Raw genomic sequence first — 22,532 nt, 5'->3', positions numbered from 1 at the left:
TGGTTTGGTTAAGAGTTGTGGGAGAGCTTGTGGATTTGCTTATTCTAGTGACGAGTGGTACATGTCATCTACAGACTTAGATGGCCATATACATCATCTTAACAATGGTTTCGCTGTTGGGACTAGCAGTTATCCAAAATTAAAGTCTCTTCATATTGACATAGCTTTGGTTTTTACTGTGACCAGTACATTGAAAAGGCCTTTGTTATAGTTAAATTGTGCAACATCAAGCTCTTCAGATTTCTTCTTTTATTGCTGGTATTTATTCAGTGCCAAATAATGTTCCTAGTGATAATTATTATGGTTGTTCAGTTAATTGAATTGCTGTTGGTACTAATTATGAAACACATAGTGGTCAAAAACAAACTTTGTCTCTTGAGTAACAGTGATATTACCTATTTGACAGATACTGTAATACATTTTATTCAAATGCTGGTTTTAGTACTGCTGCACCAGCTAATAATATGGAAACACAAATATGTCTGCACTTTGAGTTATTGTGGAAGAGACTGTAAGTAATAATTTGAGAAAAGTAGTTGTTGATCAGCTTGAAAAACGAAAAGTAAGAAACAATAACTTCATCATGGTACATCATCCGTGTCAAAAAGATGTGGAAATTATTGAAGAAGTGAGGTAAAATAATGTACCCATTGTGTTAAATAAAGTTGCATTCTTGAAACAAAGCATACAGTATTATTACATTCATCCCGTACTTCTTGTTTGCAATATTCTGTATGCTATAAATTAGTACTGAAGTTTTATATAAAATACTGTCTTATTTGAACCTAACAGCAATAGTAATTGGTTCTCCACTGAATATAATTTTCAAAATTTCAAGAGATCCAGGATCATCTATCATGATTAGTCATATATTTGCACATTCTCTTAATCTGTAAATTGCATGGTTTTGTTACACAAACTGGTATTTTCCATGTCGGAGACGATCGTTCTAGTAGATGTAGGTTAATATGAAGTTAGATTCTTTGTGATAATTAATTTTGTATCTGCTCATCCAATCACTCCGTAATTTGCTTGCTTCTCATTATTATTACACTCCATGTGCTGTGTTAGCACAGTTGAATGTTATGGGTGTGAGGAGGGAGGGGAGGGGGACTGTTGATGTAACAAGCTTTCAGTCAGGGGTTATTTGAACGGTTAGAGATAAGAAAAAGAGTATTATATATATAAGCTTCCAGTTTTCAGTATAGCGATCAGTTCCTTGGTGTACTTCCAGAAGTAACTTCGTGTGCATGCTTGTGGAACATATGTGTCTACATACTTTCTTGTACTAAAACATGTTTGTTACCTTTTTTAAGATAGTGTGTGTTGGTTAATAGATGGCGGTTGTGGTGAACAAAGAGTGCTTCCTTTGATCGAGAACACGGTTGCATTCACAACCAATACAAAGAGAAAAAGCTGTGCGAAGCAAAACTATTCATGTTAATGGATACATCCAGATATCATCCCACTTTGGTTCAGTTTCATACACAGAAAAACATCATTTACTTCAGAAGTATTTGAAGAAATAATTGATTGCCTGAAAGAACCCATTCAGTTTGAAACTAGCAGATGATGGGATACAAACTATTATAGCAGGAACCTTTAATATATCATAGATGCAATACAAATTAAGTCAAATACTTAATGAGCTACCTACTAATATACTCTCTCCTCCTAATGATTTAATTAGTGTCATCCTGAATGGCATCATTGTAATCATTTCCTGAATTTTGATGACAATGAAATATCTTGGCCATATTACATGGAAAATGACAGAAATATCAAGTGGAAATTTACAGTTATTACTAGAGAATTCACAAATGTGAGACTTGAATAAAAAAAATAAAAATAAAAAAAATATATTTTGTTTTTAACACTGTGATCACATAGGAGCACCAATGTTTAATAGTGTTCATTGTCATGGCTTATTTGCATTATGTAACAGATAATAGTAATGATGGCCATATAAACAACTTTGAACTATTACATGCACTAGGTGACAGCAACTAAAAATATATCTGTGATCAACCAGTACATCTTCACTACAAATTAACTCGAAAAGAAAAAGGCTGTGTTGATGTTATTAATTACTTTAAAACTATTATTAACGTGAACCAAGACTGTTCAGTAGAATATGTTGAAAAGTTCGTTTTGGAGTCTGAATTACTGGACCTCATACTACTAGATTTCTTAGAAACTTCAGCGAAGTCCGTATACAAACTGTATAAATACTGAGTCTTTCAGAATTATAACTGGTGTAGACATAAACATCCAGTCCTTTAAACCCTCATAAAAAGATATTGCTGTATTTTGTTTGTTTATTTACTTTTTTTCATAATCACCAATTAAAGAGGAAACTGTGCCTGTATATTCTTCTCTGAGTGATTGCTCAGATACAGAAGATGCACCAGAATGACCTCCTAAAACTGTGAAAAATATGGAAGAAGAACAAAAAATTATGTGTGAATCAAAAGAAGAATAAAAACAACTGGCACAACTAAAGCAAGACAGCGTTTTCATCAGAACCACTGCCAGCAGTACAAGTAAATCTGATGAATGTGATGGTACTATTATTGGTAACATACATGATATTGTAAATATTTTTTTGTAAAATTTGCTCTCTTTCTGATGACCTCAAGCAATGTATAAGAATCTTAGTTGGTGTAGTGTCTTGCTTAAAAAGAAATGACAGATATGCAACAATGAAAATCTTCTACTGGATACTGGATGTAGTACCAAATTACTGTACCTGGTCAGAAATTTATGGAGAAATCCAAGCACAAGAATTTCATTTTTATATAAATTTGAACAATCACACCAATCTATGAGTTGAGCACTTGTTTTTCAACATTAGTCTTACCTGGATAACTACAGGACCAAAGGAATTCGTTTAGACTGAGAAGATAGAGCTTGTGAAGGTTAGCTATTTTTGTACAAGATCCCGTTACAGTACCAATAAACAAAGTCCATCATGTGTGTGTTTGATGTCAATGTAAGAAACTGTGTACTTGCAGTTACAAAATTTGGGAAAACTTAATAACTCAAGTTGACATTGTCCTATCTCTCTCTCTCTCTCTCTCTCTCTCTCTCTCTCTCTCTGTCACCTGTGGCTTTCTTGGGCAACAGATGTTCATCCTGCAGTACAATTGTCTGCGGCCTCTGATTCATTAATTAACATTAACATAAAATGTTCATTACATTGTCTGCATGAGCCAGTTGTGAAATGCGAACTCGTAGGTCCACATTTTTCAATAGTCACGGCTCTGATTTTCATCCATTATTATTTCCTAAGTTTTCTTTTGTTAAAGCACTGACAATCTAAGAAAACTGAATGGCAACAATGTGTTGTCCACTTGGCTCCCTACTGCTGAATCAACCTAAACAGGACTACTTCAGTTTAGCAGTGTTCTTGGTCATTTGTTGTCAGGCTTGAAAACCAACATTTCTCTGGAGCGATAAGTACTTAAGTCCTGCTGTTAAAGGAGTTGTTTTGTTTATTGTGTCTCATTTCAAGTGTTCTGAGCAAATGTGTTTATGGCAGAATTTGTCTCCTGCAGAAATGTTTTGAGTATTTGTCAATTTGTAAAGTCAATTTAATTCTGTCTACAGTTGGATTCATGCAAACTGCTGTTTAAGTGTCGTAGATGGTAATAAAAGAACAAGGTGCTTGGGGTGCATTCCCATGATTGACAGCAGTAATGCATCCCCAATGCATAGTGGGGCAGCTATGAGCCACAATGGTATTAGCAGTTGGTGGAGGAGCGGACGTTCCAGAGAAAGACAGCTGCAAATGTAATAAGTTCTTTATTGACATATCTGTGCTACCTGATACACTGTGTTGTAACTGACTGACCACTGAATTCTGCTGGGCTGGCTGCCTGTACACCCCACAATATTGATGTTGATACTCCACAGTGTGTCAGTACCCTCGTTATATCAGCCAACCATGCAGCCCTGCATCAGTGTCATGTACTCGATGAGGACGTATCTGCTGTGGCCCCGCATGATGCCAAGCTGCATCGAAGTGGTGATGCCCCCCATGTTGAGACACCCATCTGGTGATGGTGAGTGATGGCTGGTGTGCATGAAGTGTGACAGGCTATTTTCCGGGGAACAGTTTGCCATGCCACTGAAGATGACCTGTGAGGGCCGGCTGCATCTTGGAACTAAGGCTAGGTGGGGATTAAGTGCATAGAGCTGTTACCCTACTGTGACCTAGAACCGGTGACTTCTACTGGCAGATCTATGTGGCACCCTCATCCTGCACAGACCGTCATTGTGGCAGGGCTGTGACACTAAGAAGAATTCCATTACAAAAATGTCCAATACTTTTAGTTATCAGAAGTGTGCTTGTTGTGCATATGTGCCACTACCAGTCACTTATCCTAAAACACCACTGCCTCCATCAGGGTGGAAATTTGCCTTGGCTCTTGCTTCACTAGTCTGTGCAGTACCACGAGTTTGCTGTTTCAGCAAGCCTACCTGCCTCGCAACACTGCATTGGCCTTATTCTTCCACTATTACGGTGACAACATCCCGCACTCGCCTACTATCGATGTTGCTGCAGTACACTGCTCAGGCTCACACTAATATGTCCATATGTTGTCAGTATGCTAGAGTACGACAAAATTAACTACCCACTCATCATTCACCTCCCCACCTTTGCCTACTGCTTGGTCAAGCTGGTAACACTGTTCCCCCTCTGGCCCTTCCAAAAACATAAAATTAAATCTGTGTCTGACATCAGTTACCAAAGATTCATCTGCACATGAAATGGGCACCTACATACATACATACATTTTCATACAATGTAAAAATATTGACTTAAGCAACAATAACTTCACCTGTAAATGTAAGATGACCCAGTATTTTTCAAATGATAAATTTGGGGGAAAACTTTGTCTTACAGTAGTGTTACACGATACTTAACAAGCAAACTGGAGAGAAAGAACAGTTTGACCACTGATTCATTGATTCACTTACGTATTCCTTGCAATGGGATGAAATGCTGTTAACACTTTATTTTTTGGGACAAAGCTTCAGAAGGGCCAAGGGGCTGATATGCACATCAGAGTACTTGAGACATTTTCAATATTGTGACCTGTATCCAAATTAATTAAGAAGCAAGCAAGTGTATAGATGAACTAATTATCCCATCTTCCAGAATTCAGATATATGAAGCAATGAAAATGTGTAGATACCCTACTATTCAATGGTACTTCACACTTGCATAACTGACATTAATATTGTATTTAAAAAGAGTATTGTGTAGTTTTAGTTGACAGCCAGTAAACCACTAAACAGTAAAGCTAAGCAATGTACTTTATCGCATCAGTGTCATTCTAAATTACATTTCTTGCTGTGGCATATGTCTATCCAGATAAGTGAGCAATAACTGTGGACAGTGAATTTGTGGTTCTCAGTGAAGTTGGAAGACTTTAATAAATATTCTGCACAACTGTTAGGTTGAACACTGAAGTTCCAGAATTGCCGGTACTTAGCTCATACTTCTGTAACTTTGTAGGGAGTCATTAAAATATGTGCTAGTTTTTTTGCAGTTTTTTTTTTTTTTTAAATAAGTGATTTTAATATGGCATAATGTATCTTTCCTTGTAGCTGCATGGGCTGCTTCACATGAGAGAACAGTGGTAGTGATAAGATTTCACTGGGAGCAGCACCAAGCAATATCGATAGTGCTGGACTTATTTGCCCATTACGACATTGATTTGATAATGCTACACAGTTTCTGATGACTTCCAATGATGTGCTGTCCATGCAACTGCTGTGCTTTAAGATTGCAGTGCCATTCCATTTGGAGGTGACATAGCAATAACAACACTTAAAATGCACTAGAAAACGCATGCAATGCAACTGCCCTTGCCTAATATACAAGACAAGAACACATCTTCTGTGGGTAACAGGTAAGCCTCTTTATACTACACAAGCAAGAGGGTTTCCAGCAGGCTTAAGACAACAGAGGCCACCCCGACCCCCCCTTTCCCAAACTAACACGCTGTGAACATATTATGACCCTAGAAAGCTTTGAAATCTCCATTTCATTCATCCTGTGGCTGTAAGATAATTTGATAATTTTGTAAGATAATTGGGAAGCATTTAAAATGATTTAAAAATATAAAAGATGTACATGCTGCATGTATTTCATTTTCTCATAAGTGTAAATTATATACATTAGAGGAAGAACAACAAACCATTTTATCTTTGGTGAAATAACAAGAGTCTTGAGAGCAATGTAATTATAACTATTATTGTTCAAGATGCATTGTGTAAATGCATCCATACCACACTTTTAGTTCATTGTCTCATCAGCTATCCGTCCCTGCAGAAATAATTTGAAACTTTATTTGTGATATGCTAAACATGAAATGTAGGGATACATTTACATACCTCAAAGAGATTACTTTCATCTGCTCAATATTCTATTTCTTTTCTTTTTTTAACAAAAGATTTCAAAGATGTAAAAGAAGTCATAATTGATTTATCTGATCTGTGTTCATTATTAATGATTTTTTAATATATATGACTTCTGCATATTCTTTAAACTACAGTACAAATCTCATCTCTTCCTTATTGTGAGTGCCAGAATAGTGTGCCATTAAAAATGGACCTCTTTCTGTTTCACTAACAAAGAGTGCCATAGTTATCACAATATTCTCAATAAAAAGTTCACCTGTATTGGAAATTAATGTGTGTTTTCACAAATCGTTTCACTAGCCTGAGTGCAGCAAATGATTTGTAGGAAGAAAGCCTCCACCGCAACAGAAAATAGCATGCAGTCCTGAAGATGATGATAAATGCAACCAGACCAGCAATATCAACCCAGATATTTGCATTCTCCATTCCAGTTTGACGTAGTAGTTCCCTTGGGTCACTTAGTTCACAATATGTTTTATGATCTGGACAGTGCAGTCTTTTCCGTCCAAAGCCGTAGATTGCCAGTGTCAATCCCTCCAAACCATACCTCAGGTAACTAAAGTACATTGCAATCTTCATGAAGAATGGTACGTGTGCATTAGGTGTTCCAAGACCATGGACTGCTAACAGCATGAAAGGAACTGACATTGAAGGGGCAACAAACATGCCATTCTGTGAAAAAAAAGGTAATCTTAAATTAATTTCCAGGGATTATATTATAACTGTGCTGTTATTGTTAATCTGAAAATGAAAGTTATTTAATCTGCATTGAGCTAACATATTAAAATAAAAAAAGAGAGGATCACTGAGAAATAATTTATGAGAAGTGACAAATGTATTTTTGTTGTAATAAATGAAAATTTGTGAAGTGATAGACATTAGCATTAGAATATAATGTATGATACCAACCACTATGCTAAGAGTTGAGGAAACAAGAAGACCAAAGCTCTCTGAGACAAATCCAATCAGAAGACAAATGATGATGAATATTGCACACCGGTGAACTTCCAGTGGCTGGTCAGTCAGTACATATACCAGCCATACGTATGTTAGTCCGAGGGCCACCTGAAAACAGTTTTTTGTCAATGAAGTTTTATTTATTTTAGTAACAATCACTTCACTATAACTTTCATTTGGCTTGAGAATGGAATACACTTTATATGGTGCACTTAAGTAATGTGTTATGCACGACTGATTTTTGTTTGGAAATTGTACTTATCAATATGTTTTGCTACTGTGATATAAAACCAACATTCAGATATTGATTACCAGTCTTTTGTTTATGACATGTACTGAACATTTCTGAAAAATAGTTGTGCATTCAGAGGCAAAATATATGCTTTATTTTACATATTCTTCAGCATTCCACAAATGACTTACTTCTTTTAATTGAAATGAGATGCTATTGTAAGTATTGAAATAAATGGATTTGATCAAAACACTGTGCAACTAAAGTGAAATAGTCTGAATAGAGATTTATAGTCAAATTTGAATATTACACAAATATATTTCTTCTCTTTAGGAAAAAGGGTACTGAAATTCTATGAGGTTATGCTGTTAACTACACTTAACAGAAGGTGTTTTCTGTTGTGGCCCATGATTTTTGCTGTATTTAGAGGGACAGACTGATGCTGTAGTGTCATATTTGGCATGATAGTGTAAAAGGTGTCACAAAACGAGCTAAGTGAAAAAAAATGCACTTTTCACCTTTAGTTACACATATTTGCTGACTTCCAGTGATCACATGCACCAGATAAATATGCTTCAATAATCTAGATCTTATCATTTTGTGGACAACTTAAATATGCCATTCATGTCATTTTTCCCCAGTTTTTCATTGACTGTATCAACACTCATGCCTGTGTCATGATATATTGTGAATTCTTGAATTGTGAGTGCTGCAAGAAACATAATTCATACTGTATCATCAGATATAAACTACATTTGCACTTTCTACAAATTTTGGTGATAAAATTCTCAACAGAACAATCACTTCTCCTAATCTTGCTGTATACCTGCATGAATCAGGTGTATGTTTAAGAATTTTTGAATGTTTACAAATGTTGTGCATAACGTATGTCTGTAATAAATTTATGGATGTGAGTTACAAATGCATATTCTACTAATTTTGAGAACCATATCTTGTTGAGAGATTGTTTTCTGTTAATTGTGGTGTAAGTACTTATGTAATTATTGTAATACTTCTACCTCTTTCCATTCATTGAATAATTTGTTCTTAGAAAGTACTTGAAAATTTTCATACATCATATGAAGTTGACTGCAGTGGTGAATAATATATTATCTGTCTATTGTAACTGTCATATAGTGTTCCATTTATTTTCCCCTTCCAACAGTAGTGTATGCCGTCACCATAAATTGCCACAATTTTCGAGTTTGTTGTTAAGCATATGAAAACAAGAGTTGCAGTTAGCTTCAGGGAAGCAGTAAATTTTATCCCAAGTTTTTATCTCATCATAGCAGAAAACTACTTTCTTGATTGTTAATTGCATGAAAAAAGGAAAATGAAACCTTTGTAATACAACAGATCGAGACAAGAAGACCAACTTCTAATTACTTCTAATTGTTTGCTTACTGTTTGTAGTGATGAGGGAACAGTGAACCAGTCCCAATGAAACCCCCAGTGTTAACTTTGTTCTCAAACATGAGATGAGTTAATTGTTGCTCATAAGCAGCAGGACATTGCTCTGACTTCTCTCAAGAGAAGCTGTTGTGATTAGGTATTGAGGGGGTAACAGAGATACCAAAGGTACATCAAAGACTATCTCCATCTGCATCTGCATGATTACACTGCAATACACAATTAAGTGCCAGGCAGAGGGTTCATTGAACCATCTTCAAGCTGTTTTTAACCATTCCACTCTCAAACATGGTGCAGGAAAAATGAACACACAAATCTTTCATTGCGAGCTCTGATTTCCCTTATTTTATTATGTGATCATTTCTCTCTAAGCAGATAAGTGCCAACAAAATACAAGAGACATTCAATAAGTAATTCAACATATTTTTTTTGCAGCCAGTTTTGGTCGAAAAAATGCAAAATTTGTCATGGGGCATTGTGGAATATTCCTGCTTCACGCTCTTTGGTTCCAGTAGGTGACAGTGCTATACATAACTTTTGAAATGGCATCCTTAATGGAAGTGCATTCCAAGCAGAGAGTTGTCACTGAGTTTTTTTCTGGCAAAAAACCAGAGCATCACAGATATTCATAGGCACTTCCAGAATATCAACAGGGACTAGGCAGTGAACAACAGCATGGTGAGTCATTGGGGAAGATGTCTGTCATCATTGCAACAACGTTGTGCAAACCTGTCTAGTCTCCCTTGTGTCAGGTGGCTGCACACAGCTGTGACTCCTGAAATGTTGGCACACACTCATTCAAGGTGATCGATGGATCATAATCAAACACCCTGCTGCACAACTGGACATCTCTGTTGGTGATGCTGACACACTTGTCCACCATGGGGTACACAAAGGTGTGTGCCTCCTGGGTTCCTCGTTGCCCAACAGAATGCTGTAAAGGGCAACAAAGGACCATCTGTGCGGGTTGCTTGTGCATTATGAGGCTGTTTGTGACAGTTTTTTTGTCAAACACCTCACAGGCAATGAAATATTGGTTATCACTTTGAACCGGAAACAAAACAGCAATCCACCTCTCCTACAAAGCAAAAGTTCAAAGCTGCAACCTCAGCCAGTAAAGTCATGGCGACAGTCTCCTGGGAGTCTGAAGGGATTATTCTGTATGATGTCATCCTTCATGGTGCAATGATCAACTCTGAAGCTTACTGTGCTACCCTCAGGAAACTGAAAAAATGACTTCAGCATGTTTGTCACCACAAAAATGCAGATGGCTTCTCCTTCTCCATGATGACACAAGGCATCACAAATCTGCACACCTGAGAGAAGATCACAAAATTTCATTGGAATTTTCTTCATTATCCACTCTACAAGCTGGACCTCTCACCATCTGACTTTCACCTGTTTGTCCCAATGAAGGGTGCACTCAATGAGTAGTAGTCCATGGATGGTGGGGAGGCTATTGATGCAGCAAGACTTTGGTTCTGACATTGACCAGTAGAGCGGTACCATACAGACATACATGCCCTCCCAGTAACGTGGCATAATGCCACCACATTGAATGGAGATTATATTAAAAATAGCATTTTGTAGACAGAAGAGTGGGAAATAATATGGTGTATTGTAATCCTGAATAAACCAACCTGCTTTCAGAAAAGCTGACCTGACTTAATTCAACTACATTCCATTATCCTCGTTTTGCTTTTGTTGATGTTCATCTTATATCCTCCCTTCAATACACCATCCATTCCATTCAACTGCTCTTCCAAATCCTTTGCTGTCTCTGACAGAATAGGAACAGTGATATAAACTTGTAATTAGGTCTTTCGGTTGTGTGCCAGACTGACCCCAAGATGTAACCTAAAATTTTAGTGAAATGCCAACAACCAAGTGGGATTGCAATGGTTTTTAAGTAATGGGCATGACAGGACATTCTGAAAAAAATAATAAATATTTTCTTCTAAACTTGCCAAGAATAGATAGATCAGAAGCCCACTCATGTCAAAATCAGATATAAAGACAAAAAATTTGCCTCACCTCTTTCAGGATACCCATATTGAAAATGGTATTAGTGACCCTAGGCAGTTGTAGCAACATTGGTTACGAAGCACAAAGAACAACTTAAACAAGGAGCGAAATTTATAATATTCAGTAAACCAGAGAAATAGGTACTAATGTGATATTGGAAGGAAACCTTAAAACATTTAGCTCTGGGCAGAAGTTTTGTAGGGTTGCTGTGGCTAAAGCGAAGTTGATCAGGTACTGGATAGATATGTACTTAGTACTTTCATAATGATGAAGTAAATTTCATGATGGAATCTTCTAAGTACACAGTAACTGCTACACAACAGGTATGTAAGAGTATAGCACAGTAGGTAGAGAGATCTAAATGAAATGTGTTCAGCTATCAAAAGCAAAATGCATGAAGCCTTCAATTACTAATATAGAAGATTCTTATCTAAAAATCTCTCACAGAATCCAAAGAAATTCTGGGAACATGTTATGTCTGTCAGTGGCCCAAAGTTCAATCACTGGCACGTGGAGGTGACACAGGAAGTGGAGCTGAGAGTATCAAAGCAAAAGCAAAAATTCTGAATTGAAGTTTCACCTGCTCCTTTACAAAGGAGGATTAAGGTGTTTATCTCCAGCTCAATTCTCACACCACTGCAAATATGACTGATGCAAATCTGAGTGTCAGCAGCATTGAGAAACAGCAGAAATCGCTAAAACTGAAAAAGGTACCATCATGTAATAGTATCCTTATCAGATTATTTTCAGAATTTGTGCAGGTGTTATGTTAGGGCCATTAATTAATTAATTAATTCATTAACACATCAAGTGCTGTCATGAAAGAAAGCCTTCAGGGATGCTAAATGAGTCAAGCTGTACATCAGTAGGCATAAGCAACCACTACTGGAAGCTTCTGTGAAGCATACCAACAACAAATTATGGCTGGTGCTTTATACTCAGATTGCTAATTGTGGTAATTCTAGATTATTTTATATATGCATGTCAGGAGAAGAAAAGCTGCTTTTAAAAAGGGCATACTCTTTCTTCTGCACTACTCAGTTGCCATTATTACCTAATACTTCAAACATAGCATTTAAACTTTACACAGCTGTTTTGGCAAAATAATGATCTTACACAAATATTACACTTCAACAGGATTTGCATTCCTTAGTTCAGTCTTTTTGCCAGTCAAGAAGCAGTGATAGTAGAGGGTGTCAGTCAGTATAATTCAGTGACTTTCAATTTAGACTAGTTATTGGATGTCATTTGAGTAACAAATCCATCAGTGACAATTTCAACCCTCCCAAAACTGTCCAAGTTGACTGTTGCTGATGTGATAGTAAAGTGGAAAGAAAGGAACACGAACAATTAAACCATGACCTGTTAGACCTCATGTACCTATGGACAGGGAACCTCAAGCATTGGAAAAAAATTGCATGAAATCAGCATAAGGAATCACTCATGAGTTCAAAAGTACTACCAGCAGTCCAACTAGCACAGTGTGTAGTGAGTTAAAGCAATGGGGTACAATGGTCAGGCAGCTTTTCATATTGCTTGAAGTGGTTTAAAGAGTGATACAACTGGATATTGGGTGGCTGGAAATGAGTGATTTAGTACGACTCATCATGCTAAAGGTTGTGGCAGTCTGTACTGTAGACGGACAGTTCGGATATGACCACTGTTTGTATCACCATGACAATGGATCCTTTATAAAGCAGCATCTGTGGGGCAATGGTTTGTGGGCAGTAATGTTCCTGTAAAGGACTGTCCTGTCAAGAGATCTGATCAGATTCCAGTGAAATTCCTTTGGGATGAGTGAGAATGTCACCTTTGCTCCAGATTCCACATCCAACATCACTAACTTGTCTGAATTTTGGCTATTGAGGAAGAGTGGGTTGCCATTCTTCCACAGACATTCAGACACCTTACTGAAAGTGTTCCCAGCATAATTCAAGCCATCAATGGGAGATGGATTCACATACTGCATATTTATATCCACCAATAGGTCCAGATACTTTGGATCAGATAGTGTACTTGGTATTTTCAATTTCCTGTGTGATGTCCACTTTCAACCTGTTATAGTCTTTTTTAGCAGAATGTAAAACACTGTTTACAACCCTAGGATGTGATCCATAACATGTAGGGAAATTATTTCTAGCTGTAGTATTGTGGTTGTGAATTGCAAAATTCATCCTAAATTTACTCTTGTTATGAGCCAATAATGCCATTAGGGAATACCAGTGTTGGCATGTAAGTGTAGGAATCCCTAGGTCCCTGAAGAGGCTCCTACAACACGTTCAAGTATTAACTTCACACAATGTTCTTATTGCATGCTTCTGTAGAATAAATGCTTTTTCACTTTAGCTGCAATGCCCCAGAAGATTGTGCCATGGGCCAGAACTGAGTGAAACTGTGCTAGCGAGAGATTTCTGAGAGCAAAGCAGGCAGAGCTGTTAATTAAAACCACAGTATTATTTGTAATGGTGTTGACATTGCAGTGAGTAAAAGCCTTTATTTTCAGTGACTAGTTTTGGACATGACGTCCATTATCAGACCATCAAAACCATCATAAGCATTGACATGTAATACAACCAATACATTTGCATAAGACACAACTGGCAATCATGAGTAACATGTACAGACTCATCTACAGTGTATTATCAATGCTTCTTTCCAAACAGTGCCAGAACAACTTTTTGTACATGTTACTCGTGATTTCCAATTGTGGCTATTTGCAAATGTTCTGGTTGTCTTATGTGTTAATACTCCTGATGAAGGCAATGGTTTGATAATAGACATCATATCCAAAACTAGTCACTACAAACAAAGGATTTTTTCTTACCACATCTTCAACAGAATTACAAACAATAGTTTTAATAAAAGTAAGTTGCTGACCCATTTTTCCTGCATCATGGGGGAGGTTCATAAAGAACTATTAATGACACCTCAGTATATTATCCAGTGGATGCCAATTGATCTGTATTTCTGGTACTTGCAAGTCATTTTTATTTGTTTGAAATTGCATGGTATGAGTTTTGGCAAGACTGAGTTTTAAGATGATATCTGTGAACCAGTGAGCCTGTTCTGTTATTCTTCTGGCTGTGTCTGGTACAGGCATGTTTTTATCAATATACTTTTGTCATTCAGCACACAATAAAGTCTTGGAAGACTCCTCCTAAGTCCCTGGTAAACCATTTATCTAGACCAAGGACAGGATTGGCTAAACACTGAATCTTGCAGCACACTATATTTAAAGTTTCCACACTCTGAATTTAATCTTATTCCTGTTGTATCATTGGCTGATGAGGCCATTTGTTCTCTATTGTTAAAATGTTTCCAACCATGCAAGGAGAAGACATTTAATGCCATACTATTTTGGTTTCCATAGCAGAATTTTGTGATCTACACAGTGAAAGGCCTTGGCAAGACAACAAAAGATGCCATCAAGGTAATTTTTGGCTCTTACAAAAGCCAAACTGAGCTTCCATTAAAATGTTATTCTCAGGAAGATGGCTCATCATTGTGTTTTAAGCCACATTCTCATAATTGTTTAGGGAAATGAGAAGTAAGATCTGTCTACAATTAGTCAGTTGCTTATCTGCATTTTTGTATGCTGATATTACTACTGCATACTTCAGTCCTCCAGGCAGCAGTCCTTCATTCATCAATTGATTTCAGTGGTAACTGTAAGATATCACTACCAAGTATGCACAAGATTTTAGTACTGTGGCTGAGATTAAGTCAAAGCCAGAACAGCGCTACTTTTCAGTGGCCTAACACTTTTTCTCGTGTCTCTGGCAGATGAGTCAGTGATACTTATGGTGGAGTATGCATTAATGGTCTAAGTAAATTTACTGGATCTGCTTTTGATGGATAGTTCTTTATCTCTATGTTTTTAACTACTGTTAAGAAGAATTCATTGGCTTTAGTAGCCAATAATTTTAATTTCATATAATCTGACTCACTACTACTGCTGTCTGAAAGTTCATTACCATTTAGCTTGTCAAGTTTATTTGCACTATGCATAATAATTAGGGATCTGAAAAATATACACTCCTGGAAATGGAAAAAAGAACACATTGACACCGGTGTGTCAGACCCACCATACTTGCTCCGGACACTGCGAGAGGGCTGTACAAGCAATGATCACACGCACGGCACAGCGGACACACCAGGAACCGCGGTGTTGGCCGTCGAATGGCGCTAGCTGCGCAGCATTTGTGCACCGCCGCTGTCAGTGTCAGCCAGTTTGCCGTGGCATACGGAGCTCCATCGCAGTCTTTAACACTGGTAGCATGCCGCGACAGCGTGGACGTGAACCGTATGTGCAGTTGACGGACTTTGAGCGAGGGCGTATAGTGGGCATGCGGGAGGCCGGGTGGACGTACCGCCGAATTGCTCAACACGTGGGGCGTGAGGTCTCCACAGTACATCGATGTCGCCAGTGGTTGGCGGAAGGTGCACGTGCCCGTCGACCTGGGACCGGACCGCAGCGACGCACGGATGCACGCCAAGACCGTAGGATCCTACGCAGTGCCGTAGGGGACCGCACCGCCACTTCCCAGCAAATTAGGGACACTGTTGCTCCTGGGGTATCGGCGAGGACCATTCGCAACCGTCTCCATGAAGCTGGGCTACGGTCCCGCACACCGTTAGGCCGTCTTCCGTTCACGCCCCAACATCGTGCAGCCCGCCTCCAGTGGTGTCGCGACAGGCGTGAATGGAGGGACGAATGGAGACGTGTCGTCTTCAGCGATGAGAGTCGCTTCTGCCTTGGTGCCAATGATGGTCGTATGCGTGTTTGGCGCTGTGCAGGTGAGCGCCACAATCAGGACTGCATACGACCGAGGCACACAGGGCCAACACCCGGCATCATGGTGTGGGGAGCGATCTCCTACACTGGCCGTACACCACTGGTGATCGTCGAGGGGACACTGAATAGTGCACGGTACATCCAAACCATCATCGAACCCATCGTTCTACCATTCCTAGACCGGCAAGGGAACTTGCTGTTCCAACAGGACAATGCACGTCCGCATGTATCCCGTGCCACCCAACGTGCTCTAGAAGGTGTAAGTCAACTACCCTGGCCAGCAAGATCTCCGGATCTGTCCCCCGTTGAGCATGTTTGGGACTGGATGAAGCATCGTCTCATGCGGTCTGCACGTCCAGCACGAACGCTGGTCCAACTGAGGCGCCAGGTGGAAATGGCATGGCAAGCCGTTCCACAGGACTACATCCAGCATCTCTACGATCGTCTCCATGGGAGAATAGCAGCGTGCATTGCTGCGAAAGGTGGATATACACTGTACTAGTGGCGACATTGTGCATGCTCTGTTGCCTGTGTCTATGTGCCTGTGGTTCTGTCAGTGTGATCATGTGATGTATCTGACCCCAGGAATGTGTCAATAAAGTTTCCCCTTCCTGGGACAATGAATTCACGGTGTTCTTATTTCAATTTCCAGGAGTGTAGATGCTAATTCTGTGTCATCATGAAAAATTACCTAATGATGGTGTTTTATGAAGAGTCATATCCAGCTAAACTATTTTATCAGAGACAATTTGAAATAGGTTTATTTTCTGCAAATAAATATAGAAAATGTGACCAATTTCCATTTACTGGTATTGTACATCATCTGGTAAAGTTCAATCTGGAAAAATAATTTGTGTAAGAACATGTTTTCAAAATAAAAAGTACATGAACACGGTGATATAGTAGTGTGCTTGATTCTCTGGTGCCATGCCAACTGAATGATCGTATAAGATAAACACCACACAATGCAACTTAGTACTCAGCTGTGGAACCTAGCAGCTTAGAACAGAAAAACACAGGTCTGTCAACTACAGTTCAAAAGTTGATATAATGTGGAAACTTTTAATGTGGCAGTTTAAGGTGGCAGGAGATGTGAAATGTGATTGCATCAAATACTGCTACAGATCAGGCCTGAACTATTTGGTTTACAAAATGCATCAACCTGAGCAAGCAATTGCACAGTAGCCTTCCCTTGCTCACTGTTTTTGAAATGAGTGAAAAAACTAATTTAGTCCATAATGGATTTTGATTACAACACCAGAAGGAATCCACAAACCCTGTGGCAATGTGCCAGTTCTGTTTTCACAGAACATGGGTGCAGGCTGCCGAGCTGCATAAGGGAGGTGGGGCTTGTTTCTCTGCACCATTTGTTTCCCTTCTGGTGGTCATAAAACTATGCCCACAGTTATCTGCAAATTTACGGTGTCTGCACTCTGCACTATAACTACTGAAAAATAGAACCTGTCAATGTATTTCAATGGCAACAAAGTTATTCCCCTAATATGTGAATAGAGTTATTTTTGGTTCTACTTCTACATTAATTGCCTTCTCAGTTGTCTCTAGCATCATCTAGTATGGGTAGTTAAGCTATGAATGCTAGGGAAAGGTCAAAATTAATATTCTTTATGTTTTGTAACTATCAAATTGTGCTGGAGAGAAAAATAGTGTCAAGAAACACCCCAAATCTGAGATGCATTAGCCGTGCAGAGTGGCTGCATGGTTACAGGTGCCATGTCATGAATTTCATGGCCCTCCCACAGGAGGTTTAAGTCCTCCCTCGGGCATGGGTGTGTGTGTTGTCCTTTGTTAAAGTTAGTTTAAGTAGTGTTAAGTTTAGGGACCAATGGCCTCAGCAGTTTGGTCCCTTATGAATTCTCACACATTTGAACAGTTTGAGATGCATTCTGTTTGTTGGTGGGAAAATCCTGCTGCTTCTCAACAGAACAATTGTTTGTTGAAAACTTTAAAGCCAAAAGAAGAAAACAAAGAACATTTTGGGGAAAAAACTATTTTTTAACAGTCAGTTTCAAAGCATTAGGGCTTTGTCTTCATGCACATAGCATGGCAAATGTTTAAATTTGTGCTCTAATCATTTGCAAAAAAAGTAAATTGTGCCAAAAATACATGCAAATTTTGCCAGAAATACATGCTACATTTTTTTGGTCCCTATTAATGGGGTATCTTGTACATATTTACCTCCTCCACACCAGTTAGCATGGATTCCAAAACTATTGGTAATGTGAAACCCAACTCACACTTTTCTTGATTGACACCCTGAAAGGTATAGATCCTGACAATGGGTTGATGCAGTATTTCTTGACTTGAAAAAAGCATTTGACTCTATACCAGACCAATGCTTGTTTATAGAAGAATTGTTGTACAGAAAATCAAATGAAATGATTGACCTGTCCAAGGATTTTCTGGTAGGGAGGATGCAGCATGTTATTTACTTTGGAGAGTAATCGACAGATGTAAAAATAACTTCAGGTGTGACCAAGGGAAGTGTTTCAGGACCATTGGTGGTCATGTTGCATATTAATGACCTAATAGACAATATTAACAGTGGCCTCAGACTTTTTACACATGATGCAGTTACCTATAATTAAGTACCATCATGAATAATATGCACAAACATTGTCAGGTTTTGATAATATTTCAGTATGGTGTAGATATTAGCAACTTGTTTTCAAATTTTCAAAAATGTTAAAATGTGATCTTCACAAAGCAAAAAAGAATACATTATGACTATTATATGAGTAAGTCTCAGTTGGAATCACTCAACTCATACAAATACCAATGTGTGACAATTTGTGGGGATATGGCATTGAATAACCACTTAAACTCAATTGTAGGCAAAGCAGATGGCAGAATTCAGTTCATTGCTAGGATACTGGAAAATAAAATCCTTCTGCTAAGACAACTGCTTACAAAGCATCCATGTGACCCATTCTAGAGTATTGCTCAAATCTGTGGGATATGTATGAGACAGGACCAACTGGTAAAGGTTTGTTTGAATCATGGAAAAATGTTATGGATATATTGAAGAACATAAACTGATAAGTTCTTGATGGTAGACATCAACTATCTTATGGAATACTACTTCAGGGTTTCAGAATTAAGTGAGAATTCTGTCCATATACTAATCCTTGTTTGTATCACTACCTTAGGGAATGTAAAGGCAACATTAGAATAATTACCAAATGTACAGGGACATTTAAGCTGTCCTCCTACCTGCACTCCATCCTCAAATGTAATGAAAGGAAACAGTTATGGTGCAATGTGAAGTACCCTGCCACGCACTTCACAGTGATATGCAAAGTATGGGTGCAGATGATGTTTCCCATCTGAAGGAAATGTTTGTGTTTGATTGACTCACAATTTCATATAATACATTCCTTAGGCATGGCAGGTATCAAATTTTATAAGCAGCATCTTTTTCAAAGTATTTCAACAGCTGCACATTTAAGATGTATTATAATATGAGTTATTCAGTTTTAAGCTTCATTTTCACATTACCAGAAAGCAATATGTCCTCAGAAATTTCTTGAGATCATTTGGTTTTGGGCCATGTATCTTATATTGAAAAACTCCGTCTATGCAAAAGCTTTCAGTTGAATTTACTTTTGTGTTATTGATACCATAAATTTATTCATATGAAATGGCATCCAATATAACTATATGTGATAGAGAACCCGCAATAAGACAGCACAAGTCAAGATATATATAATTAGTGAGAGGAACAGCAGCTTGAAACCAATAACTGCTGCCATAACATTGCAGTACATGAACTGTGTTCTGTGTATTCTCTGGAAAGAGGTCTCTGGGATATGGAAAGAAATGAAGAAACTACAGTAACTTATGTGCAATAAAATCAAAAAGAAACTGTTTATTTGGTTATTTTTCAGGAAGCTGGAGTCTCAACTAGCTAATGACAGTCTAGTTTTTGTGTAATCCTCCTTACTCCACCCCATAGGCCACAGAGGACCTAACGGTACTGACTGACCAACATGTCATCCTCTGCCAGTGGCATCATCAGATGTGGAATGGAGGGGTGTGGGGTCAGCACACCCCTCCCAGCTATTGTCAGCTTTTGTGACCTGGATCAGCTACTACTCAGCCTTGTAGCTTCTCAGTTGGCCTCACAAGAAGGAGTGCACCCTGTACCAGTCCTTCTGTCAAGTAAAAATCCCTGGCAGTACTGGAATTGAACCCAGGTCCTCCACATGGCACTTGTCTGTGCTGTCCACCCAGTGATGAAGGTGGACTGTAATCCTCCTTAATGTACGCAAATTTATGTGTATTGGTTAAAACCAAAATTCACTTAGACTGAATATTTTCCAAGTTAAGCTTGATAGTTCTCTTTTCCTTTTGTCCCAAACTCACTGATGCTAGATGTCTAGCTGAAACTGATTCTTAAGAAAATGATGGAATTTCCTAATTTTAAAATATGAGAAAATGGACATAAATATGGAACAGGCACATGAAACTGCCTTTAAAGGAAGTAATGCATCTTTGTTTCATAACAGAAAATAGTGTATATTTTATTTACCAATTGCTTAAAATATCTTTAGCAAGTATATTAAAATCATACTGTCAACCTGTAATTGATAGTTTTATTCAGTATTTAAAATGTTTAAAAGTCATATGCATACAACACGATCTCATAATGTTTTAGAGATTAGTTAATTTAAGAAGTAAATATAACAATTCACCAAATAGTTGAGATGCTGAGTTGTTGGCACATAAACAAGACAGGGAATTTTGCTTGCTCATTTGCCTATTGATGACTTGGTGCCTTAGTTATTCTTGATATCATTACGTTTTCTCCTTAAATTATTTATGTCCACCAAGGACTTTCCATTAACATGTTGTGGAAAATGTTACTGCATATGGCCCCAAATGTTAGCACAAAATGTGAAGGCGGAGGAGTCTATACTGACATTATTAGCACCAAGAACTATGTAAAGAAGAAATTGAAAATTCCTAAGTATTGTTGAAGCTCTCTTCAAAATTCACAAAACAACATAAGACACGAGGTTATTACATGCAATAAAGATACCCAATTGACTTGGCATGCAACACAGTGACCGAAAGGTATACTGAAGAACTTTAAAATGATCGAGGGTGCCACTCAATGTGTGTTATGGTACTCTAATGATGGCATATAGAATGCCAATATAGGCTGTGGTACCTAGGCAATACAAGATTCATATCTAGTCACCATACTGAGGATCAAACCATCCTGTTTGATCTTTAGTAATGGCTTCCATTGTTGGACATGTGCCTTCTGAAGGTTAGCAATTGTGAGAGCAATAGGTGTAAAGTGTAGAGCACATTCAGTTGAATTTAAGCAAAATGAGTGAACTGGCACATTACAGATGTGAAATGCCCATGTATTGGAGGTACTCATCCAACAAGCCACAATTTTTATCCATTAGATTGATACCAGTCCAAATGCTAAAAAATAAGGATGTACAAGCCACTTCCAGATGTTATCCCTGGAGACCACAGCCATTGCAGCAACTCAAAAAATGCACATGGTGGCATACATGTTCTTAACATCAGAGAAATTAATTGGTTGTGTGTGTATGGTAACACTGGAGCAGAAAAACCAATCAACAACTTTCTTGAATTATTCATGTGGGCAGTTAACATTGGCCTGCCACTAAAGAAGAAATGTGTTAAAATGAGCAGGGTATCGACTATCAATAAAAATAAGTGGTACACTCAGGAACTACGAAAACTTAAAGATCAATGGAACAATTTCTACTACCTAGCAAAGAATTCATCTTGTCTGCATGCCAAAGTAAGATATAAAGAATGCAAATATCAGTACAGAATGGGTATTAAGAAAGCTAAATTAGAATATAATAGCAAATTGGTTGCACAAGCTATTAATAAACCAAAAGAAATGTGGAAAATCATTCATGAGAATCTAGCATCGGGTAGCAAAGAATTTGTACTTAGATCCAAAATTAGTGCTGATAGTTTTAATAATTATTTTGTAAACAGTGTAGATAGTGTAGTTACTAAGATACCTGATAGTAAACATGAATCTAGCTACTATTTGGATGTTGTCTATAAAAACCAAAATGCTATGGAAAATGTGTTTTATTTTGAACACATTTGTGTAGAAGATGTACACTCTGTCATTCTTTCTCTTAGCAAAAGTGATTCACTGGATATTTACAATATCTGCTCTAAAATATTGAAACTTAGTAGTCATAATATAGCAGAGGTTCTCTGTCACATCATAAACTACTGCTTTGATGAAAGTTGTTTCCCTGAAAAATCAAAAGTAGCTAAAGTAATCCCAGTCGACAAAAAATGTGACAATAATTTGCCTAGCAATTATAGGCCAGTTTCTCTTGTACCACTTTTATCCAAGGTCACTGAGAAACTAATGAGTATTCAAATTATCAGTTTTCTAGATTCTCATCGATTACTTTCAAATAACCAGTTTGGGTTTAGGAAAAATCTATCAACATGTGATGTTGTTATGAGCTACATATGTAACTGTCTTGAAGCAAAAGAAGAAAAATTTATTGTAAGTACAAAGTTTTTTGATTTATCAAAAGCATTTGACACTGTGTGCCACAACACTCTGCTGCTGAAATTAAAAACTGTAGGTTTCTCAGTCTCTGCTGTTAAAATTATTCAGTCATACTTATCTAATAGATC

At 37.8% G+C, this 22,532-nt stretch overlaps 1 protein-coding gene across 1 annotated transcript in view; it reads right to left on the bottom strand.

Annotated features, from left to right (window-relative positions):
- Positions 1–6,133: 6,133 nt before the first annotated feature.
- Positions 6,134–22,532, bottom strand: part of LOC126092019 (ATP-binding cassette subfamily G member 4-like) — a 465,655-nt gene continuing 449,256 nt past the window's right edge. Inside the window, exons 10-11 of the mRNA XM_049907407.1 lie at positions 7,342–7,497; positions 6,134–7,104 (exon numbers count right to left, since the gene is read on the bottom strand). Of these exons, the coding sequence (XP_049763364.1) occupies positions 6,685–7,104; positions 7,342–7,497 (576 nt within the window). The 3' untranslated portion in view covers positions 6,134–6,684. The remainder of the gene's footprint in view (positions 7,105–7,341; positions 7,498–22,532) is intronic.

This window comes from Schistocerca cancellata, chromosome 7 (assembly GCF_023864275.1).
Source record: "Schistocerca cancellata isolate TAMUIC-IGC-003103 chromosome 7, iqSchCanc2.1, whole genome shotgun sequence".
Taxonomy (NCBI): Eukaryota; Metazoa; Arthropoda; class Insecta; order Orthoptera; family Acrididae; genus Schistocerca; species Schistocerca cancellata.
Note: the sequence above shows the minus strand (reverse complement) of the source record. Positions and strands in the feature narration are given on the sequence as shown.